The sequence below is a fragment of the Nyctereutes procyonoides genome, unplaced genomic scaffold, assembly GCF_905146905.1.
Source record: "Nyctereutes procyonoides isolate TBG_1078 unplaced genomic scaffold, NYPRO_anot_genome, whole genome shotgun sequence".
Lineage (NCBI taxonomy): Eukaryota > Metazoa > Chordata > Mammalia > Carnivora > Canidae > Nyctereutes > Nyctereutes procyonoides.
In genome coordinates this window covers 17,923,173-17,948,897 of record NW_026575125.1, presented here as the reverse complement: position 1 = coordinate 17,948,897, position 25,725 = coordinate 17,923,173, and the positions used below count along the sequence as shown (strand labels likewise).

General features: G+C 41.2%; 1 protein-coding gene across 2 annotated transcripts in view; it reads right to left on the bottom strand.

The window, feature by feature from the left end:
* The window catches only part of PHEX (phosphate regulating endopeptidase X-linked), a 201,981-nt gene that overhangs the window by 117,663 nt on the left and 58,593 nt on the right, over positions 1-25,725 (bottom strand). For both annotated transcript variants that reach the window (XM_055338552.1, XM_055338553.1), the window contains exons 9-11: positions 25,237-25,382; positions 18,681-18,774; positions 16,218-16,346 (exon numbers count right to left, since the gene is read on the bottom strand). In XM_055338552.1, the coding sequence (XP_055194527.1) occupies positions 16,218-16,346; positions 18,681-18,774; positions 25,237-25,382 (369 nt within the window). The remainder of the gene's footprint in view (positions 1-16,217; positions 16,347-18,680; positions 18,775-25,236; positions 25,383-25,725) is intronic.

The following is a 25,725-nucleotide window of genomic DNA, read 5'->3' as shown; positions in this document are numbered from 1 at the left end:
CATTTCCCCCTGGTGGGGACAAAATCCATGGTGACATTTCCCAACTCAATCCATCCCTTAGAGCTCAATAAAAACAAATTCACCAGAAAAAAATAATAAAATTAAAAAGTCCTGGGGCACCTGAATGGCTCAGTCAGTTAAGCATTCAACTCTTGATCTCTGCCCAGGTCATGATCTCCGGGTCATGGGATTGAGCCGAGTCAGGCTCCACACTAGGTGTGGAATCTGCTTAAGATTCTCACTCTCCCCCTCCACCTGTCTTCCCCAAAAAAGTCTTATGGTCAACTGCTATTCTTGCTGCACTTATGTAAATGATCAAGCCAAGGTTTTTTGAAACTAGGCTTTTCACAGACAAATACAAATTAGGCTATCTTTGGTAAACATGAGGGTGATTATATAGAGAAAATGTGTTTCAATAACACTTTTGAATAAATATTAAACTCTAGTACTGTTCATTATAAACTCACCCAGATCCCGATTCCTTCTAGTTTCCTCCAATGCCTGGCTATAACTCTCCAAACTAATGTTTTCAATTTTTCTCCCATCTTTTTGAGTTGGATTCATTTGAAAACCAAAACTGCCCTTTCTCCTAAAATCCTGCAAACAGATATGAATGACTTGATGTAAACTGCAGAGAAATCTCCAAAATCTCACATATAGGCAACCTTCACATCTGTTGCTCTGTGGGCCTTTCAAAAAGATCACCAGAGACATTCAAACCACAGACCAGGAACATCAGACTACCACTGGCTGCTCTCGCTCTATCTAAAGATGCTTCAAGCTTGACATCTAGAAAACAGCTCACCTAGCTATTCTCAGACTCAAAGTGGTTTCTAATTTGATCCAATCATTAACCACTGTCTTCGTTTCCATACAAATGCCTCTTGTTTAATACCTGATGGCTTGGCCTAGCTTTGAGAACACGGCTGCATCACTGCCTCCTAATAAAATGAGTTTAACTGAACTGACCTACTGTCAGGAGTACGAGACTGGTTCAAAGAGACGGAACAACCTACCAACTCACCTTCTACTGCGTGAAGGAAAGTTTTAGAAGAGGAAACTGTAGGGGCCGAGGCAGGCCATCCCAAGATGGCCCACTCTGGCAGGAACATTATTTTGAGTCAAAAGCAATCAAAACCCAGCACATTCAGGGAAAGCTCTTTATCTTCCCCTCAACTAACTGCCTGCTTATACCAAGAAGACAGCTACTCACAGAGATCCCCCTTCACCTAAGAAGCTTATTCGCACAATAGGGCCACCTTTGTTTTCCAAACATCTCCTCTTACCTTCCCACAAAATGGTCTCCCTCCCTGCCTTTTTTTAAATGTAGCCCTTTATTTTTTTAAAGATTTTATTTAGGGATCCCTGGGTGACTCAGCGGTTTAGCGCCTGCCTTTGGCCCAGGGCGCGATCCTGGAGACCCGGGATCAAATCCCACGTTGGGCGGTGCATGGAGCCTGCTTCTCCCTCTGCCTGTGTCTCTGCCTCTCTCTCTCTCTCTCTCTCCCTCTCTCTCTCTCTCTCTCTCTCTCTCTATCATAAATAAATAAAAGTCAAAAAAATAAATAAATAAAATAAAGATTTTATTTATTTACTTGACACAGAGAGAGGGAGCACAAGCAGCGGGAGTGGCAAGCACAGGCAGAGGGAGAAGCAGGCTCTCCAAAAAGCAGGGAACCCCATGTGGGGCTCGATCCAAGGACCCCGGGACCATGACCAGAGCCAAAGGCAGACACTTAACTGACTGAGCCACCCAGACACCCCGGTCTCCCTCCCATTAGTATTGTCAGACCCTTACCCCACTCCTGAGCTCCTATAAGCCTCGTGATGCTCGATTGTCTTTGGAATTTCATGGCTGTATGGATTCCCCCCTACTTATGAAAATAAATTTGATTTATTCCTGTTAACCTATCTCATGTCCATAGCAAGAAGGACCTTGAGGGGCAGAGGAAATTCTTGCTCCCTGACATATGCAAACTTAAAAGTGTTCTGCAAATTTTAAATTGTTTTACGATTTCATAGCTCATGTGATATGATTTTTCAGATATAATTTCATATCTCGTAAAATACATAGCAGATGCTCAATAAATACAAGGTGATTTATCCTTTTCAAAACCTCTGGTGGCATCTAGCAAAGAAATAAAATTGAATCTGAAATTGAATCAACTATCTTTCATCTATGCTAATGTATAACAGTTATTCTAGCAGCTATTCCAAAAACAGACTAATGGAAATCAAATGACTTGGTAAGTTAGCCCAGTCCATTCTGACAGGGAGGATGCTAAATGGTACAGGACAGATGACTAAAAAATGGTGTGTGTGTGTATATATATATATATATATATATACACTGTATACTGTATATCTGGTAGAAATAATCATGGGCTGCTGGAGTTCTAAAAAAAGGAAGAAAAAGAAAAAATCTTCAAGGTTTATTGTGTGTATTAATCTTAAAATTATATAATTTTAAGAAGATTCTTAAAGCCATAATGTTGAATAGGTTTTCTACTTTAATATATTTAGAAATTATAAGTATCTTTTTTTATAAATTTATTTTTTATTGGTGTTCAATTTGCCAACATATAGAATAACTCCCAGTGCTCATCCCATCAAGTGCCCCCCCCCCAGTGCCTGTCACCCAGTCACCCCCACCCCCCGCCCACCTCCTCTTCCACCACCCCTAGTTCGTTTCCCAGATTTAGGAGTCTCTCATGTTCTGTCTCCCTTTCTGATATTTCCCACTCATTTTTTCTCCTTTCCCCTTTATGAGACCATAAAATGTTTGTCCTTCTCTGAATGACTTACTTCACTCAGCATAATACCCTCCAGTTCCATCCACGTTGAAGCAAACGGTGGGTATTCGTGGTTTCTAATGGTTGAGTAATATTCCATTGTATATATAGACCACAGCTTCTTTATCAACTATAAGTATCTTAATAAGATAGATTCCAAAATCTCCGATCTCCCCACTGGTGCAGAGCAGGGCAGGTTTCCTTCCATTGTTATCACTTGATTAGTGCAAGTAAAAAATGGGAACCATTATCAATAATTTATATGGTTAACCCTGAAGAAAAAGGCTGAGGGAAGTTTCTAAAATGTCTCTTTCTGGTAGTTGTCACTTTACTAAAAACAGACACGTTATATAAATCAATGTACTAACAAATACTAAATAATTGTTTATACTGTAACCATTTAATAAGATGAGTTTGAACTGGCTCCTGATGAAAATATAATAGTGGCATGAAAATAAGAAGTAAAGAAGAGACCCATATTGAGAAGGGAGAAGGGCAGCCCTGGTGGCCCAGTGGTTTAGCGCCGCCTTCAGCCCGGGGTGTGATCCTGGAGACCCGGGATCGAGTCCCACATTGGGCTTCCTGCATGGAGCCTGCTTCTCCCTCTGCCTGTGTCTCTGCCTCTCTCTCTCTCTGTGTGTGTGTCTGTCATGAATAAATAAATAAAATCTTTAAAAAAGAGAGAGAGAGAGAGAGAGAGAGAGAAGGGAGAAGTAGTTAAGCCGGAAAAACTAAGGAGAGTTAGAAAACACTGAGGTTTCTGGCAGCCAAGCAAGCTAATAAAACAAATCATACCAGTTTGTTGGGATTAACAAACTTGCATAGCTATTAAGTATGTTGGCAAAAGAAAAAAAGATTATCAAGCTATTTGGGCCACAGACATGCTATAAAGCATGTTGATCGGTGGTGCAAGAGTTTTGCATGTCCTTTTATCAAAAAGCCTTAAGACTGAGGTGGAGATAATAAGGAGGAAGATCCTATTTACTGGATATGAACAGAAAGACTGTGTTCAAATTTCATAACTTGTCTTTTCCTGCTTCCTACTTTTCTGCTCTAAGAGAGAACTAAGCAGACACCAGAATAACATTGAGAAATCAACCATTCTCATGATGGTGTAGCCTTTGTCTGTGGGTAAACTTCCCCCAGAAAGTAACTGCCTGGTCACTTCTAAAATTCAGCTCTACTGGAAGGCATAAATACTTTTTTTCAGTGAATGAATTTTTAGTACAGGGTCTTCTCAGTCCACAGGTCTGATTAGATCTGCTTGACAAGACTGTGTCCAATGTTATCCAAGACCAACAAGAAAAATGGGCCAAATGTGTCTTGACTGTGGCAAAACACTCAAAGACAGAGGCAAGGGTGGTGTCCACACTTATTTCAAAAGAATTCCCTATGAGCTATCTAAATTACTTGTTTTGCCGGATGTCATTTTGCCAAAGGTTGCTTAAAAAGCGCTGTCGGGACTGGGGTCAGATGATGACCTTTGTTGTAAAAAGATTTAGCCCACAGAGAGTTGTGAAACCTGGATCTGTTCTAGGAATTATATTTGGCTCCTTGAGCCGTTTCCTGAAACTCTCCTAGGAGCCAGATTTAGCATGAAATGATAGGGCAAGTTCTGGAATGTGGCCAGGGCACTAGTATTAAAAGGATCTTTATCCCAACTGCAAGCTACTATAATAGGCATGGATGGAGGATGAGGAACAGCAATAATCCCCACAGGCACCTCCCTCACTCTCACTCTTTCGAAGAGAAGTTAGAAAGAAGCGAGTTCAATGCAGGAGAGCTGCACTGTCTATGCCAGGACTTTGACGGTATGAATTCTCTCATTATGTTTAATCTCAGGCATGTCACATAGTCCTAACAGAGGCTAACATTCAGTGGGCACTTACTACGTACCAGGCATTGTGCTAAGCCTCCTACGTGGATTACCTCGCCAGGTCCTCCCCACAAACCTCAAGTCATCTTTGTATCCCTATCTGTGATTCACTGTAATGATGGCTTTAATTCTCCACCCCTTCCTTGGTCCGCACCCTTTGCTGTGTGACTTTGCCATTCCTCTCACTACAGCGCAGGTTCTGCTCCACCTGTCTATCAATTGGGACTGGCCCCATGGCTCGCTTTGGCCAACAGAACGTAGACCTGACATGATGCCAGTTCTGCGTCTGGGCCTCAGGAGGCCTCACGTGTTCCTGCTTGCTCACTTGCACCTCTGCCATGGCTATGAGAACACACCCAGGCGAGCCAGCTGAAGGAAGTGAGACAACTGGAGCAGGGCCACGTCATCCTGCTCCCCTGTGCCAAAGCCAGCCCAGACCAGCCAAACCCCAGACATGTGGGAAGCCCAGCCAAAGTAACCAGAGCTGCCCGGGGGACCACCAACTGCCTCCAGATGTACCTGCAATAACTGCTCATCGGTGAAGGCCGCTGAGGTTCTGTGATTGATCATTACACAGCATTAACGAAGCAGTAGAAACTGGTGCGCCATGTATAAACCGGAAGACAGAGGCGCCAAGATGTTAACTACCTTGCCCAAACTGATAAAGGTACAGCTGGGCTATGAGACGCTAATGCAACTTTGCAGGAAACGGGATGCACTTTCCATACAAGGCCAATATTTTATAACTGTGTGAAAAAGCCTTTTAAAACCCGAATCATTTTGGTTTGCCTGAATTCAGACAGGCCCTCAGCCCAGAACCAAAGAAAGTGATCTTGACATGACAGCTAATACCACTGAGCAGACAAACGGAAATGGACAGGTTAGCCAGAGAGAACAGCCTCGCTTTGCACGTTGTGTTGAAGGGAACTGTGTCTTTATCTGTACAGGGGCCGTCCTGAGAATAACCCTCATGAGTAGCAGCAACTGCAAGGAACAAAGAACCCCTCAGGATAAGGGCATCGCTGTAACGCGTGACACTGACTTCCGTGTGACTTCTGCCACCATTAGAGTTACGTCTCATTTACTCGACCACTGAAAGAAATGGTGAGCAGGGGAATTGGAGAACTTCAATATTTATGACAGGACATCAATCCAATTATCTTGGCTAACTAATGAGGTGAACTCCTAGTGTATGGAAGTTGCAAGTTCAAACTCCACCACTGCAATGGGGCCCATGTGGGTACTTAAGTCTCTGGCACCAGCTGCAGCAGTATGGGTTGGGAGGGGAAACCTGTTCGGGGGAGAAGAACAACTATCAGAATTGGTTACACAGAGCAGCTCAGGAAACTGGAAGATACTGTAGGTCATCGATGGCATTACTTGGGGACATGAACAATGTCTTTACCAGAAAGGGAAAAAGAAAGAAGCTACTACAGTGCAAGAGAAAGTATTGAATTGTTTTACACAACTAACTAAAGTCTTAATTCTTCAGTTAATAAGGTCTAAATCTGAAGTGTAATAAAAGATTTGTTCCGCTTTAACTAGATTAACCTTCTGCATACAGAATGTTTTAATGTATAAGAAGGGACTAGTGACTTTAGCTTTGATTTCAGAATTGATCAAGATTCTTTTCTTGACCAAACCTTAGTCAGGTTCCTATAAGCCCTCTTCTTGACAAGGCCTTGACCTTGGCCCCCATCTTGTCCTTGCCAAGTCTGCATAGCCCAGTTTTAGCAAGAATCCTGGTCAGTCAGTTTAGAGAAAATCTGCTACCCTTGATATCAGAACACCCTCTGAATCTGATCAAATTCTCCATCCCCCACCCTTGATATCCAATCACACTGGCCTGCCTTCAGCAAAAGCCCCCTTATCCCTAAGGTCTCATCTTAGGGACCTCCTAAGGTCCACTGACTCCATCACTCTGCTTATTGGAAATAAATCCCCACTGGTCTTTGCTCTATTCAGAGCTGAGCCCAATCTCACCCACTGTGATAGTCTTTGAATATTTTGCAATAGTACTGATTAACTCTTCCTTACCATTTTAACAAGTATCAGAATAATTTTTTTCTTTAACAGGATTTACCCTGTAACAAAAACATAGAAAATATGACCTACCACCAAAGCATGCCTACTGGTAGAGCTGAGATACATGAATAAGTAGAGTTTGGGGACACAGTGACTATAATGAAATAAAATGACTGGGTTTAATACACAAGGACTTAGCACATACAAAATGCTCAAATGGAAACCAACTTCACTGAATTTTCTAGAAACTATAAAGCTGAAAGATCCTTTTTTTACATTAATAATTAATAAAAAATTGTTCTTTAAAGTACATGCTCACATTTCTGTGGTAACTGAAGAATTATGAACATTTTTAAAAAGCCTTTTTTTTTTTTTAGGGAGGCACTTGATGGGATGATCACTGGGTGTTATAGTGTATGTTGGCAAATTGAATTTAAACTTAAAAGGGGGGGGAGACTTTTTTGATAAGAAAGCTTCCAGAGCCTTGAGTCACCATTCCAAACATCAGGGATCACTCCTCATAATGATGTATGTAGAAAATACTGGAAATTGAGCTCAGTGTATAGACTGGGCCAAAGATATACCTAGAAAAGTTGCTCTCGGATGAAATCTCTCATAGCATCTGAATCAGCTTGTTTCTTATTATTTTCCTCTTTCTTCTGAAAATTATATGAACATGAAAATACAACATCAACTGGTTGGACTTAAGTTTTCACTATATTTGTCTTTAAAAATATTGAAGTACCAGAAGCAAAATCTATTTCAACTGTTTCCTATCTCTAAAACACTAAGAAATAAACATGTGCCTTTTATTTTTATAAGATCTTAATATAAGAATAAGTAATTTCCTGATAAGGGTGAATTAATTATAAAATAAGTTACTTAGAAGTCTCCTCCTTGGGGTGCCTGGGTGGCTCAATTGGTTAAGCGACCAACTCATGATTTCATGGGTCATGAGACTGAGCCCCATATTGGGCTCCATGCTCAATGTGAAGTCTGCTTGAAGATTCTCACTGCCTCTCCCTCTGCCCTTTCCCACTTGCATGCTAGCTCTCTCTCTCTTTCTAAAATAAATAAATCTGGGGCACTTGGGGGCTCAGTGGTTGAGCATCTGCCTTTGGCTCAAGGCATGATCCAGGGGTCCTGGGATCGAGTGCCGCATCGGGCTCCCTGTGTGGAGCCTGCTTCTTCCTCTGCCTATGTCTCTGCCTCTTTCTCTGTGTCTAAGAATAAATAAGAATCTTTTAAAAATAAAATAAAATAAATCTTTAAAAAAAAGTTTCCTCATGACTAATTTCCTCATTCTAGACATAAAATTGGCAAAGATTTGAGTTTGTTTGTTTGTTTGTTTGTTTGTTTGTTTGTTTTGTATGAGGAGCAAGGAAATAATGCACTAGTTTAAAGCTAGATTGTCTGGGCATGAACCCTACCTAAGTCAATTTTAAGCTGCTATGATTTGGGATTACTTAAACTCTTGGAGCATCAGTTTCCTCATCTGGAAGATAGGGGCAGTAAAAGCAGATATAGGACCATTATGTGTATTAAATGAGTTAACATGTTACAAGTACTTATAAAAGTACCAGATATCCAGTTAAACCTCAGTAAAAGTTAGCTACTTTATAAATAACACCAGATTTTTAAAGCATAAAACCCTTACCACTGCAGTCACACTAGGCCCATGCTAACCATCCCCCTTCCTGGCTCTTGTTGGTATCTTCACCTACCCTCCATGGATACAGATACTTACCTGGGGCATTTACTGATATATTATGGATATAAATTATTAGCAATAATAAAAAAGGAAGAGGTATCTGGCTGGCTCAGTAGATAGAGTGTGCAACTCTTGATCTCAGGGTCATGAGTTTGAGCCCCATATTAGGGGTAGAGTTTATTTTAAAATTAGTAATAGAAAAAATTTAAAATAAATAAAAATAGTAATAGGGGTGCCTAGGTGACTCAGTTGGTTGGGTATCTGACTCTTGATTTCAGCTCAGATCATGATCTCAGGGTCCTGGGATCGAGCCCCACAACAGGCTCTGCACTCAGTGCGGAGTCTGCTTGTTCCTCTCTCTCTGCTCCTTCCTCCCTCACTCATGTGCTCCTGCATGCACATGTGTACTCTCTCTTTCAAATAATAAAAGTCTAAAAAATATATATTTTTTAAAAATAAAAAGTAATAATTTAGTGAAAAGAAAATGGAAAAGCAAAATATCAAGTAATACTTTAGACATCCTTCCTCTTCCTCCCACAGACACACACCTAATCTTCTCCTGTCATTTAGGGCATGAACGTACAGATCAGAGTTTGTCACCATAAGATTAGAGCATCATCTCTATTTATAGTAACAATACATCATGGATTCTTTGAAGAGTCTCACTTTTATATCCTGTGTGTAACTTTTCACAAAAGCAACTTGTTAAATATTTAGCTAATATGCTATATTTTTAAATTGTACATGGTCTTCTAAATAATATTTTTAAATTTTAAAAAGGTCTCTAATAAACAAGGTCCTTGTTTTTGGTTCTGAAGACAGAGGAGAGAGAGAGAATATTACTGTACAAGACATAAAATGGTATCCCCAGGACATATTTTGTTTGGCCTTCACAGTATTGACTGTGAAGATTTAAAATACGGAAGATTTCACATAAAAATCCCTATTTCTGACTTCTCTCAAAAAAACAAAGAAACATAGTTTGGTTTTAAAACACACACACACACACACACACACACACACACACACACACACACACCAGAAGCCTAGCGAGGCAGGCATCCTGATGAATACAGCCTGAGCTGAATCCTGGATAGCATATTCATTCCTATTCACCACTACTGTGTCCCAGACACTAAGATCCAGAGGCAATTACCTCTCATCACTGCACTTGCCTGGTTTCTGCTGATACCTAGCCAGCTTTACTTCTGTACGTTATTTAATGTTACTGCCTGTGAGGGTATTTGAGCTTAAAACCCCAGACTTTCAGCTTGACCAAGTCCTTCACAACTTCAAGACCCTGAACCCCTTTAACTTGTAGACTCCACTCCACCCAGTCTGTGAGCCAATGAGAAGCAAGACTCCCAGGTGCTAACCACAGAGTAGCATCTGGAATTTATCTCCTCCTCTACACTGTACACTAGGGAACCTGAAACATCCTCACCAAGTAGCAGCCTGACTCCAAATCCAAATCCCAGTTCCCAAGCTGTGAATCCTGGCATTGCTTGAGTCCTTCCCCACTGATGTTAGAGCCCTCCATGAAATCCAATTGGTCAGGGACCAATGATCCTGCCTTTCCAAACCTGGATATAGCTTCACCCTCTCCCCCAAGGACTAAGTAAGAGTAAGCACCATCACACTGAACTCAAGAGATCCCTTTTCGAGTCTTTAAAAGGGCACTGTACAATATGGTAACTACATGTCCAATACGGTAGCCACAGTGGCAAATGAACATCTGAAATGTGGCTAGTCTGAAGTGAGATATCCTGTAAGTATAAAATACACATGAGATTTCAAAGATTTAGTTTGAAATAAATCATATAAACTATCACATTAGTAATTTTTATATTTATTACTTGTTGAAATAACATTTTGGATTTATTTAGTTGAACAAAATATATTAAAAATAATTTCACCTGTTTCATTTTACTTTTTTAATGAAGCTGCTAGAAAATGTAAAGTTACATATGTGGCTCATATTCAAGATCTTTTGGATAGTTCCACCCTAGGTAACAAAGACAACTACTGTCCAAAGAGTTCTGCAACTATTCTCACTCTGCTGGCCTGTCCTGCAACCAGTCCCACATGGGTTAAGGCCCTATCCCACCATCAAAAGGCACAAGATTCTTCCCTATGCCTCTTTAGGGAGCTTTGTGTTGAAGAGTTCTCCTTTTTCTACATGTTATTCCCTCCCATTTCTAATTAAATCTGTAAAACTCCCATAGCTGTGTGAAATTAGTATGAATGTGTGTGTGTGCGTGTGAGTGTGCACACACAGACACATGCACATGCACACTTGCCTAAGGGAAGTAGAAAAGAAACAGGAACTTGGAATTGTGTGTTTTCCCCAGTAAAAAGGAAGAGAACCCTGGCTGGTGCGGGGCTTTCTCCTCTACAAAGGAACCCTCAAAGTGAACTGCTCTCTCCTGCCCTCTATAACAAAGGATGCCAAGCAGAGGTAGCTGGGCCAAACCTACCATTAAGAGACTATAGAAACAGACACTGAGGCGAAGCAGGATGTCCCTTGGAAGAACCTAAGTACCAGTTTCCAAAGGAAAACTAATCAGTTCAAGGGAAAAACAAAACAAAACAAAAACCAAGAAACTGGAGGCCCCCACACAGGGTTTGACAAAGTCCATTTAAATCAAACTGAACATGGAAATTTTCAATGAGTTGAAAAACTGAAGCAGTTAATTGCACTAATGCAACAGCCTTTGGTAAACAAGGTACTGAGGTCTGAGTCAACAGCCTACCCTGCTCACATGAGTTGCCAGGGTTGGGATTCTGGTGGTAACTGTTTGCAGGTAAATGAATGACGCAAAGGCCTTGCTACTCCAAGTGTGGTCCCTGGACCAGCAGCATCAGCACCATTTGGGAACTTGTTATGCAAGTTTTTGGGTCCTAACCCAGACCTAAGATAAAAGGATCCTTGGTAAAATGCAATGGGATTTTGCATTTTTATAAGAAGATCCTCATTTGATTTGTGTACACATTAAAGTCTAACAAGTACCTAAAATTTAACCTTCGAAGTGTATTCATCTGCTTAGCAATCTTTTTTGTAAATAAAACAATGGCAGCCCTCCTTCGGAGTTAGTCTCTGGAATTTGTCCCACTGGGGATCTTTCTGGTTTTTTCTTTGGCCTATAGTTAATAATACAGAATGTTTTTCAAATAAATCAGTGGTTCCAGGTGGTTCTTGGATGAGAGCCCTGTAACAAGGCTATAAAAAGCCAGATATTTCTCTTATAAGTTTCCAACTTAAGTATTCCCTGAGGCAAATAGCTTTCGCTTAAGGGAGGAAAACAATTTTATGTAAAATAGATGAGTATCTGTAGTATCCCACTTCCTCCATGTCCCATGTATATCAAAATAAGGAGGAAAACTGCCAAAATCAACTTTATTTTAGAATATTACACCCTAACACGTGAAAAGGGGACTTTCACACCAAAACTGAGAAAAACAAATTAATCCAAATACCTTTCATATTACTTAAAATTATTCTACTGCCAAAAAAAAATACGAAAAACAAAAAGCCTCTGTTATGCTTTAATTGTTTTTATATCCTTCCCAGGGCTTATAATGTTACCACTGTGATTATCTGATAAATTCTCAATCCACTTACTCTAAGCAAAGAGTGAAAGAAAACGCACAATGGGAATATTGAGTATTTTGAAATAAGACATTAATTCTCCAGTGGAATTATTTGCAAGAAGGGGACGTGCAGGTTCAAATAGTCTCAAACGTGGCAGAAAATTCCCCCAAAGAATAAAAAAAAATCCAGGTAAGTATACTTAGATTTAAGGTATTCCAAGGCAAACTTCAGCAAATACATGGTTATGTGTTACATATTGCAGGGGCCAAGGGCGAGCCACCCCAAGATGAACCACTTTGGCAAGATTATTTTGAGTCAGAAGCAAACAAAACCCAGCGGATTCAGGAAAAGTTCCTTACCTCCCCCTTTAGCTGCCTAAATTTACATTGGAAAGGAGAGCCTGTACCCAAGGAAGACAGCTATTAACAGAGATTCCTCTGTACCTAAGTAGTCTACGTGCATAGCAAGGCCACCTTCCTTTTCCAAACATCTCCTCTCACCTTCCTACAAATGCTCTCCCTTTCCTTTGTGTTCTCAGACCACTATCCATCTCCTTAGCCTCATGGTGCTAGTCTCTAAAATCTCATGTCTGGGACACCTGGGTGGTTCAGCGGTTGTGCACCTGCCTCTGGTTCAGGTCGTGATCCCAGGATCCGGGATCGAGTTCCCCATCAGGCTCCCTGCGAGGAGCCTGCTTCTCCCTCTGCCTGTGTCTCTGCCTGCCTCTGTGTCTCTCATAAATAAATAAATAAATCTTTAAAAAAAATAAAATAAAATTTCATGTCTGTATGGATTCTCCATTCACATAAAAACTAAGCTTGGTTTTGTCCTGTTCATCTGTCTCACGTCAATTTGATTCTTAGTCCACCTAAAAGGACCTTGAGGGTCACCTGGGTGGTGGTTGGTTAATCATCAGATTCTTGATTTGGGCTCAGGTCATGACCTCAGGGTCATGAAATCAAGCCCTGCAACCGCTCCCTACTGAGCAGGGAGTCTGCTTGAAATTCTCTCCTCCCTCTTCCCCTCCCTCCACTCACATGTCCGCATATGCACTCTCTCAAATAAATAAATACAATCTTTAAAAAAAAAAAGAAGGATATTGAAGGGCAGATGAAATTCTTCCATCCCAACAGTATTAACACATAATACCAAACAGTTCATACTATTTACCAGCACATAATACCAACTATTTCAACTATCATGATGTAACTGACTTTATGTGTTTGCCTTTAAAATCAGTGTTTGTTGACCACCTGCATCCAAGCTGCTCGTATATTCTAATCTGAATGGCTTTAATGGCTCATTATTAATGAAATACACCTAACGTATACCTCTTTGACATACTGATTATTTGGGGCTGATTGTTTTTGAGAAGCTGCAAACACAGGAATCTCTCAAAACAGAGTCGAAGTTACCCTTTTGTGAGAGAAATTAGCATTTAGGAGGGAAATTTCCATTGTAAGAGTATCTTCCTCCCTGTATCAGGAAAAGGAGGATGAATCTCATCTCTAGAAACTTTGATCAATGGAGAAGAGCATGGACTTGAATCTGCAGAGTAACCTTACCTTTGTCTATGGTGCTTTTCCTGGTAACCTCCCAACACTGGCCTGCTCACCCCTGTGCCCACATCTTCTCATCTTCATTTTCCTTAGCTGGGGATGGTAATTAAGGTGGCGTGGGCCTTTTCTGGGAGTTCCTCAGTTTTCCTGGGTCTCTCCCTTATATACAGGAGGTATGCACATTTATTAAACTTGTTTTTCTCTCATTAATCTGTGCTTTATCACAGTGGGATCTCAAGAACCTAGAAGAGGGGATGCCTGGGTGGCTCAGCAGTTGAGGGTCTGCCTCCAGTTCAGGGCATGATCCTGGGTCTAGGGATCGAGTCCCACATCAGGCTCCTTGTGAGGAGCCTGCTTCTCCCTCTGTCTATGTCTCCACCTCTCTCTCTCTCTCTCTCTCTCTCTCTGTATCTCTCATGAATAAATAAATAAAATATTTTTTAAAAAGAACCTAGAAGAGTAGAGGGAAATTATTTTTTCCTACCCTACATTAGTTAATTGTGCCTAGATATTTTGCTTCATGGCATTTGTAAACTATAACTCATTGCAAAGAAAATACACACCAAAAACTCCCCACCATAGCTAAATCCCAAGCTTTGATTCAAAATTCACCCTCACCTCCAATGCAGTTGAAAAAAATGAAGAACAACACACAAGGTTGAGGAGTCCTGCAATTCATGACCTCCAACTTCATCTAGACCATTACGGTCTCTGGACAACCATGCTTCCTCAGTTTACTTACTCTCCCACTGCCCTGGACAACTATTTCACACCTTCTCCTCTCTCTTCCAACCTTGAACCCCAACCTCTGTCCTCAAGTCAAGACTCATACACTACTGCCTCCCTGACATCTCCAACTGGAAGTCTGATAACCTCTCAAATTCAACATGGCCACAACTAACTTCCTGATCTCTCCCAAATTCAAATCTGGTTTCCCACAGCATTCCTCTTCTCAGTTAAGAGCAACTCCATGCTTCCACTGAAATCAGACTCAAAGCTCTTATTCTCAGATCCCTCACTAAATCTGTCAGCAAATTATGTTGGTTCTACTTCAGAATGTATTCAGAATCCAACCCCTTTTCACAACTTCCAGGGCTACCACCTGGTCCAAGCCACCATCATCTGTCATCTGGTTCCTCCAATTGTCTTTTTTTAAAAGTAGGCTCCATGCACAGCGTGGAGTCCAATGTGGGGCTTAAACTCACAACCCTGAGATCAAGACCTGAGCTAAGATCAGGAGTCAGACACTTAACCAACTTAGCCACCCAGGCCCCCCTTTCTTTCAACAGTCTTCTAATTAGTCTCCCTGCTTCTGTCCTTGACTCCCTGTAGTCTCTTCTCAGCATAGCAGCAGGGTGATCCTTTTAATATAAGTCAAGTCACATCAGGCTTCTGCTCAAAAGCCTGCATTAGCTCTCCACTGCTCTCAGGATAAAAGCCCACAATGGCCCATAAAACCTTACAGAACGCCACCATTCCTATTACTGCTTTCACTGCAGCACCTACTTCTTACCCCCACTCACTCTGCTCCAGCCACATGGACCTCCCTGCTATTGCTTAAGCACACCAGGCCCCTCCCAGCCATAGAACCTTGCTATTCCTTTGGCCTGGAACACTCTTTCCACAGATAGCTGCCATATCTAATTCTCTCACATCCTTCAAATCTTTGCCAAATATCATCCTCACAGTGAAGCTTTCCTTGACCACCCTATTTAATCCTACAACCTGCCCCACACACCTTCACCTTACAGCACTCCCAATTCCTCTCTACTCTGATCTCCTTTTTCTTTTTTCCAGGGTCCTTACAACATGCTTGCCTGTCCCCCCACCCATCAGAATATCAACTCAGTGAGGTCGGGGATCTTTGCTCTGTTCTCAGCTGTGTCCCTAGTGCCTGGCATATAACAGGTGTTCAACAAGTGCTTGTTGAATAAATGAATGAAACTAAATCTCATGTTTTATTAGCAGATACATCTGGTTGGGCCATTATTGCCATTACAGCAACTACAAATCATAATAGATCATAGGTATAGGAAATCTTATTACACTGCTCATTCCATATTTGTATATGCTCAGGAATTTCTAAAATAAAAGGATTTTTTAGGTTAACAAAAAAAATAAACACAGAGCATTGTCTCTGAAATACATGTCACAGTTCTGAAGTTTCCAGAAAACAGCATAAGTAGGAAAAAACCCTGCATTTTATTTCTATTTCTAAACCATTTAATAATTGTTAAATATATTACAAATCACTTCATCTCATGGTCTCTAGTTTCCTTATCTCTAAAACAAAGAGGTCTGACTAGAAAACCTCTACCCTTTGTAATGACAACAGTCTAATATCTAATCATAAAATTATCAAGACCCTCTTTGTTCCTAAGCGTTGACTTCGCACATTTAACTTCTACAGGAGAAATTCAGACTCTATGTGACATGATTTCATGCTTTTCTCATTTCTAACTTGTCTTAATTTAAATGACTATATTCTAGGTTTGAGTTTGTAGTTAATATTGTACTGCAGGAATTCCTCTCTGAAGCCAAATTATTATCTATCTAGATTGATGGTTTCAAGAGCTAGAAGGCTGCTATTGGCCTGCTGGCCGTGCCCACGCCAGACCTGGCAGCCCGCCATGGCTCTTACCAGCTGGGGAGCAGCACTTACCATCTCCTTCTTGTCTTCCTGGAAGTGTACATCCACAAACATTTTCCCCACAACATAAGGGAGGGCACTCTCGATAAAGTTTACACATTTGTCCCATTGAGGCAACAAAGTTGTGGTCCCCTGAATTACCTGTGGGAGATAATTGATCTAGATTGAGTTTCACTGGGATAAAACCTATGGCTAAAAAAAATTCACACAACCTGAAGAAAACAGGCTAAAAAAACATTGCATACCCCAACCCATATATATGTGTCAGATGGTAGGGCCGACTGTGAAATCTGTCCTAATTCTGATTGTTCCTTGTTATCTTTAAAACTGAATGAAAATATTCTGATGGTGGAAAAGTATGTATTTATCCTTTCCTTTCAGTTTTCCCCATTAAATGAATGATTAGGACAATGGCATAGCGTTTCTACAGTTAGCCGGGAAATGAGTGGATGCTGTACAAGTGTCTAGATAGTCTTTAAATATCTATTGGGAACTGAAGTTCCACTAGGAAAGGTCTAGTATCAATGGCTGATCAAAGTTCATGCCCAGAGAAGGTTTCTTTGCTCTGGGTAGTACACTTCCAAGTCCAGAAACAACATGGTGCACTGTGAACAACCCAAGAAGCCTATTTACATCATAATGTAGCAAAGGACACACAAATAACCAAGTATGAGATGCCTGGGTAGCTCAGCGATTGAGTGTCTGCCTTTGGCGCAGGCCGATCCTGGAATCCAGGATCAAGTCCCCACATCAGGCTCCTTGCATGGAACCTGCTTTTCTCTCAGCCTGTGTCTCTGCCTCTCTCTCTCTCTCTCTCTCTCTCTCTCTCTCTCTCTCTGCGTCTCTCATGAATAAATAAAATCTTCAAAAAAAAAAAAACAAGTAACCATGTGAAAAACAGATGTAAATGGTTTCCCCATCTGTCCCAATTAAGCCATTACAAAAAAACACAAACAAGGAGGTTCCAAAGCAGGACTTGGAAGACTCAAAGGTTTACTCTTGGTGATGAAAGTAAAGAAGTAAATAGCGTCTAAAATGCTCTTGGAGGATGGAAGTTGAGGGCTCAAAGTGCAAACTGGAGGCAAGCAGCAAAGAAGAGGGACCTGAGCATGGTGCGGGGGGGGGGGGGGTGCTGCTTGCACTGCGGCAGACCTGGACTGCTGGCATAGTGCAAATGGGCTCCACACTTAAATTCATCTGTGCTTCCTTCCCCGCTTTCTGGCAACACGACCCCTTCTCAGACATAAGGAATCAATCTATTTTTTAAATCTCTAGAGAAAGAGATCCTACAACTGGCTTTGGCAATTCAATGTTATATTTAGCTCTTTACACTCAAGAAACATCTCCTCATACCTAACCTTCCAATTTTCACACACTACTTACACCATTCTCTCCTATTCTCCTCACAGTAGGGTTGAAAAGCAGCTGGGTACTATCTTTTATGTGATCCAGAGGAGTTTAAAAATATACACACACATATATAAGTATATATGTAACATATAACATATGTTATATGTATAAAATCCACTTGTTTTGTAGCTTAACCCTTTGATATGACCTCAATAAATATAGCTGTTTTATACTGTTCTCTGTAAAGCTCAATAATCTAATGATTTTGAGGGCCAAAATATATTCAAAATAACTGTGTTACCCACCAAAAATTCCTGTACTCACCTGTTTCTCTAATAACCAAAACATCTGTTAAATGAAAGTACCGTTATAAAACTTGTTATTCACTTCTAATTGAGAGAAAAATAAACTGTAAATACATTTAAAATGAAAAAAAAAAAACAAAATCATTAGGTCCTCTATTAATGGGGGAATTATTCAGACAAAAGCTTGTGAAACAAAGCCAAATAACACTTGTGTAAGTGAGGGAGCGAAGATCAAAGAACCAGGTGAGGGGAAGAGAAGCAAAGTATTTCAGGCAGTTGAGCCAGGTCCCCAGGGAGACTAAGTTTAGGCCTCTTCAGCCTAGCAGAATTAGAATAAATTCAAAGACTGAATGAAAGTCGAGATAAAGTTAAAGACCAAATTCTATCCCTAAATTAAAGATGAAACTTTACCATCTAATACATATATCATGCATATTTTGAATATTCTGAATCCTGAAAATGAAAAATAGTTACAAATATATCACTAAGATACATTAAAACTGTAATGACAGTGACCCAGTTAAAAACATTGGGGAAAATGGGAATAAGTTGATAAGAGGGAGCAAATGCAACAGGATAGTCCCAAATATTGCCCCAAATATCTTTATATGCCCTCATCAAAGTACAGTTTGAGTGTAATTTACAGTACATAAGGTTTAACTTAATAAAAAGAAATAAATCAAAAAAATTAGAGCATGGGCTGCAAAACTCCCTCTGTCCCATCCATAAAGATGATTTTTATTGGATTAGTTAATATACAGACTGTTTCGGCATGTAAAGATATCCAGTGATGTAACATTGCAATCTTCTTCAATCTTACCCGTGAGAATTCGAGCCACCTATACTGAAAGCGCCTGCTAAGGTTTGGAATTCTGGAATAAACCATCCTCCACACCAAATAGTTGGCAATGGTCCTGTTAGCAAAGAGAAATGCACATTTATTTCAATTAGGTTGATATCCGATACTCTGCAGAACACCTTGGGGAAAAGTGTTGGCAAAGCTCCATGGAGGGACCCCCTGCTCATACAAAACTGCAGAACTTGCACTTGAGAAATGACATAAGATGATACGATGTCAATAAGCTCAACCGAAATTGGCTTTTCACCACTTAATACAGATAGATGAAATGAAGATTCCAGCCTGAGGCCTCAGCGGGAACGTTTTGCTTCCCCTCTCAGGGCATGGAATCCACTGTTGCCTAGTTCTTTATGTCTAGAAACTGTCCATACCCTGGAATTATCAGGCGATTTCATAAAATGCAGATGAATTCTTACTTTTGGAAACAAACAGCAATATATTGTCCAATATCAATTATGTAGATTTGCACCTTGGTTCCGTATTTATATGAGCTTGAGCTTCTCATTTAAACTTGCTGATTTGATCTTTTCTTGTCAGACAACAAGAATGATCCCTACCTTATAGGGTGATTACTCTGAAGTTAAAATAAATAACAAAACCCTTGATAAAGGGTAAATTCCAGATTTTTTAAATTGTCATTAACTTCCAAACGTGTGAATAACCCCATACACTCATGTAGTGCCCATAACACATATTGTTAAAAATCCATTACATTTTAACTGTAACCTTTTTCCTTTTTTTATTTTTTTTAAAGATTTTTATTTATTTATTCATGAGAGACAGAGAGAGAGAGAGAGAGAGAGGCAGAGACACAGGCAGAGGGAGAAGCAGGCTCCATGCAGGGAGCCTGATGTGGGACTCAATCCTGGGATTCTAGGATCATGCCCTGAGCCGAAGGCAGGCACTTAACCACTGAGCCACCCAGGCATCCCTGCCTTTTTCTATAAGCAAAAGATGCCCTGACCTCAGAAGGAAGTGTGATCTAATTTCTAACTCAATAGTGATGATGAATTTTTAATGACCCACCCCCTCCCAGTTGCAACATTACCATGGTAACTAATAACACACATTCCTGCAATGACTCTTGGGTCATCCGGCCATGTAAGATCCATGTGACACGAGGATGGTATCTGGCCCATTAAGAACAACCAACTCTCTCATTTGCATGGTGCTCTAACCCAGGGGATGTGCACTCTCAGCAATTAAATACATTCCAGTACATACACCCAGCATTTATATAGTTATTTTAACTTATATGGAGAGTTAACAAAGTACTTACATATCAAGAATGCTTTTAACAAATATAGAAATAGGAGTTTCAAAAGATAAAATGAAATAAAGGTATTTTCCAAAGTTCAAACACTATTAGTTAATTCTTCAAAACACATTGTCCACAGAGGATGAGGTTACTACAACAATAACAGTGGATACAAATCCCCATTTTGTAGAGTGTTCTTGACTATTTCAAGACATTTTGAACATATTTTTGTCAGATCTGGTTAGACCACCATTGTTTTTTACCTTGTCAACTGGCTAACCAAGATAGCATACCAGACTGGGAGAAGGCTCGCTTCTGCCATTTTTTCCTGATGTTCAGTTTGTTCTTACGTTATTAGTAATAGCTTCAATTTCGGTTTCTGTGGAAGAATTTTTTAAGCCACTTGTCCATTTTGTGGGGGTTAAACCACTTAATTCATAAATCTACAGTTATATAGTAAATGGTTGGAGATTATTTTTTAAGTATATCAACTGAAAACAGTGAGAGTGACAGCACCCATCCCCTCATGTGTGTCATACAGATCAAATGAAGGGTCCATGACCATCTATATAGGATTCAACAAAGCCTCATTCCTTTTTTCACTGGAAAAAATAAAGATCTATAAAAATTCTAAAATTTTCTTCTCAGACTCAGTGAATCATGTGGTGGTATGCACACTTCTCCTCAAGACCACCACTCTCATCAGCAAAGGCTAACCCTCTTTTCAGGCTACTATAATAAATATGCGGTTGTAGGTCATTCCTTTGGATCTTCTGAGTTCATAGTCAGTGGATCTCCAACTTAGTAGGATCACTTGAGGAGTTTAAAAAGTCCAGATAAATGTCCAGGCCACTCCAGAGCAATTAGATCAGAATCTCTAGGATGGGACCCAGCATAAATACTGGTGTTTTTTTTTTTTCAATTTCCCCCAGCTAAGTCCAACATGCAAACAAGTTGGAGAACCAGTGTAATAAGCAATGGAGGGTAGACCACATAGAAGGGGGTCTAAAGGCTCTGTGCTTTTTCCCTAAGCTACACAGTGATAAATTAATGCCTCTAATTCAGCAAAGATTTCCCAGCCAGTCAAAAGTCCCCAAATGCTTCATGGAAATATGTGGGTACGAACAAAGAATAGTGTGTGAGGCCTTCATGGGCAAGGCATTACTAAGACATAGCAAAACAAGACCTCTGAGAGCTGGAAGATGGAATGCGGGGAAGCTCGCACAGCAAGACAATGGCACTGATGAGCTGCTCCAGTGTGTTATAAATATACTGACAGAACGCTGGGGAGCACAGCTTTGGAGTGCTAATATTACCAAGCCAGAAACAGATCTGACCATAATGAGTGAATCACTGCCACTTAATGCTCAGATATATCAAAAAACAAAACAAAAATCATATTCAGCAATAGTCCTTGAAAATAACACATAATATCTTTTTTTTTTTCAAAAAGCATTTTCAGCAGTATGGTAATTTCCCCAAATGGCAATAAATAAAGCAGAGGAAGGCAAAACATCTCAGGAGAGAACCCACCATTAAGAGAGCAACGTGAAATCATTTCCCAAAGCCTCTGACTGGGAAGCTTTTTTTTTTTTTCTTTAAAGAAACCCTTGCTGCCCCTTGTCAATTAGTGACAGCTTACGTTTGTTTGCGATTCAAGAGATCATTAAGTACCTTTTTTTGATGCTCATGACAATGCCATGGGATGGTTATTATTACACTCATTATCAGGTGAGGAAAATGAAGGTCAGAGTTCAAGGAACTTGCAAGTATGTGGCAAATCCAGAACATTTGGTCTTCAGATTCCAGAGCTTGCATATGCTCCTTTACGTCAAACTACCTGAGGAAAGCCAAAAAGGTTCTCCTCAAAGGTTCCCAAAGCTAAAGAGATCTTCCTAAATCTTAGAGACTACTCAATGGTACATCTAAGGCAGTGGTTCCCAAAGTGTGTCCCTGAACCAGCAGCTTCAGCAACACCTGAGAACTTGTTAGAAAATTCCTAGGCCTCACCCCAGATCTAATCAATCAGAACTATGAGATTGGACCCAGCAGTCAATTTTAACGAGCCCTTCAGGGAATGCTGATGCTTGTCAGGTTTGAGAACCACTGGTGTAGGAAAACTCTATCTCCTTTCTACACACACAGCTAAACTAGGAATTTCTAAATCCCAGATCAGGGCTTCTTAAACTTTAGTGTGTATGTGAATCCCCTGAGGATCTTAACCAAATGGCAGATTAGGATTCAGTAGGTCTGGAGTGGAGCCTGATTTCTGCATTTCTAGCAAGCTCTCAAGCCAGGCCTATACTAGTCTCCATGGGTCATACTTTGAACATAAAAAAGACCCAGATCACCCTCAGCAGCACTGCACTCTGTAAGAGGTCCACGTAACAGCACATTTTTCAGGTAAGCCTCTAGGAGTGTATGTCTAACAAGAATCACCTCACTTTAATGTACACTGTGCTTGCTTTATATTAAAATAAAACTGAAGACAGAAAAGATCACAGAGGCTTGGTAAAATGTCCGAGGGTTTGCTTTAGGCCACGCCACTTAAAAAAAAAAAAAGTACTGATGTAGATGATCTGCACAAGGCCAGGCCCTGGCAGAAAGAAGACCCCAAGCAAAATCTGCCTACCCTCACCCTTCCTCAGCCTCTCCCATCCTCCCATTTTGCTCCTCAGACCAAATCAGACGGTAGACTGTCAGAGGCATCCGGAAGTCAGGAGAGGGGGAAGAGCTGAGGAGAGGATGGAAAGGGAGCATCTAAAGCACCTCCCAACCAGGGACATGCTAGTAAATGTTTCACAACTGGCTTTCCAAGGGGGGGAAAAACAAGCAAATGTGATTGTAGCATTAGCCCATTTCCATGGCGTGAATATTCCCATTTCAAACGGTTCACATGAGATCACTCAACAGGGAGTTAGGAAGGGACATGCATAACTTGAGGAGCAGGGCCTATCACTGCGTCTCACAGGCCAACTCCTCGGGGGCACAGGCCTCCAAATGGCCCTGCCTGGCCACCCTGTCTGCAACTGCAGGGGCCGATGCAGTCTCTGCAACCACCTCGGCTCTCATTGCTCTAGTTTTGTGCCCTGCACCGCCACCTGCCAGGGGGTCAGGGCCACTGCCCCCACAAGAAAAGCCAGCTATCACCAGGCAGGGGCCACGGCACAAGACGGGGAGCAGAGGTCAAGCGATGAGCAGCTGCTACCAACCAACCCAGGACGGTTCTGTAACCTTGGAAAGGTCAGAGGAACTATCTGCAAAACTAGCTGTGAAATGTCGGAAAGGGGTCTCTTTTCCATACAGGCACATGCGTGCAAGAGACAGGTTGTAGAAATGAGGGTGACTCAGCTTAATCTCAGCCGCACCCCCCTCTTCGAGGCCTGTCCTGGGGCAGTCACTCTACCTTAGCTGCTTCATCTAGGAAGTGGGAACAACAGTGGTTTTCTTGTTTTAAAGACCATAGGTAACTGTTAGCCATAATGGTGATTAACATGAGCAGGTCTTCAAACCCAGTGATTCCCCCAAAAAAACTAGCTGAAAGATTCCCCTGGGGTGCTTGTTAAAATTCAGATTGCAGCGCCTCACCCCAGAACTACTGCTTCCACCTCTATGGAGGAGGGGCCTTGGAATCAGTATTTTTACCAAGGGCCTAAGGAGGTGCTGCTGGCATTACTGGTCCATGGAGCACATTTTGTTGCTTTCGTTTTTTTTTTTTTAAGTTTTATTTAAATTCTAGTCAGTTGACATAGAGTGTAATATTGGCACAGAGCACACTCTGAAGAGCAAGGCTCTATCTACCCCCACACACACACTTACCTACCTCTAGAGTCAATTTTCACTTAGAAAATTTTTATAGAATCACTGCTTATCCCCAAATGGTAGAATTTTAAGTAAATTTATTATTTCTTCTCTTTTCTGTATGCTTTCCACAATGAACATGTATTGCTTTCGTCATAAAATATCATTTTAAAAGGAAAAGCAGCTCTTTAAGTGTTACCATAGGTAGGGATGGATGCTAAATTTTATTTCTAGGACTATTGCAGGAGTCTTTTTTTTTCTTTTAAACACAACTCTCGGCAAGATAGCCCTAAGTCCAAATAAGAAAATGTGGTTTTTAATTATGGTCTGGCAACTAGCGTAGTAAACTGCCTCTGTAAAGCTACTTGACCTTTCTGTGCTTCATTTTCTGTAGGCAAATCTGAATGGCTTCATGAAGATGTAAAATTCTCTTTCGTGGGCATTTTTAGGGTTTTTTTTGTAGTGTTTGTAGTGCTTAAGTAGCAAAGCAACCAATTCTAATACATTATTTAAAATAAGAAAAACCACAGGGTGCCTGGGTGGCTCAGTCCCTTGAGCATCTGCCTTCTGCTCAGGTCCTGATCCCTGGGCTCCAGGATTGAGCCTCCCGACAGGGAGTCTGCTTCTCCCTCTGCCCCTCCCCCCATTACTGCTTTCTTTCTCTCTCACCTGCTCACTCTCTCTCGAATAAATAAAAATCTTTTTAAAATAATAAATAAATAAAATAAGTAAAATCAGAGGTGGCTCAGTCGGTTAAGGTTAAGCAGTTAAGCCTCTGACTCTTGATTTTGGCTCAGGTCCTGATCTCAGGGTGGTGGGATTCTGTGCTCTGTGCAGAACCTGCTTGTCCCTCTCCCTCTTCTCCTCCACCCCCCCCTCCCGACCAGTCCTGCTTGTGCTCCCCTTCTCTCTCAAATAAATAGATAAAATCTTCAAAAAAATGAAAAATAAGAAAAACCAGACAGTTCCTGAAATTGTTTCATCAGTACAATTTTTCCACGGCCCCAGAGTACTCTTATCCAACACAGGAACTTCAGTATATTGCAACAAAGTGACTTATTGGCTAAAAAGAAACCGGCGGGGGGGGGGAGGGGTGACCAGCAAAGGACCAAGAATGAACTGGAAAAAAAAAGAGATGTTCATACAGAAATCTCAGAAAATAACATCATTATATAACTAGTTCCTTAGAGTAGGAAACAATTTAGGCTTTCAGAGAGAAAAATATGAAGACCAGAAATAAGGGGCCAAAACACTGTGTATTTGCTGCTATCACAGCAAGTAAATGACAGCAGACGATGATTTTAGCCAATTTGTCACAAAGGGCACCACGATTTTCCCCCGAAGACTCTTTTGAGGTAACTTTCTTTAACAACAGTTCTCCAAGGATGTGAGAGGGAAGGCCTTATAATTTAAAAGGAAAAACAAAAGTCACAGTAAAATGCACAAGAAAGCTCTTACTTCTTCCTCTCCGAGCCTAATATCCTAAATAAATCCTTAAAGTACTGCGGGACACGGACGACCACGTTCTCTGAGGGGCCAATGTCTTTCAGGCCGGGGTAGAGTCTGGTATCGATGACCTTCTTGATATAGCCCAGCCAGTCAAACTGAGGAGAGAAGGACAAACACAGTGAGGAAACATCTGCTGGGCAGCGAGCAAGGAGAAAGGCAAGTAGAGGTGGCTGGACATACGCCACTGCTTGTCATTTCTGGCCAGTTAGAGGCGTCACTGCTCAAATCTAGAAAAGAAATGACTTGTCACTGCTGCCCAGACCTACGACCTGCATCACAGACTTCCTGTGCCCGTGCCTTCTGTACCATCTGCCCCCCAACAGCACACTCCCTCCTGCCCTCCGCAGCACTCCCCACTCCACCCCGCTCCCCTTCATTCTCACCCTTCCCCCCCCCCATTCTCCTTCCTCCCACTTCCCTCCCTCTGGTGCTTGCCCT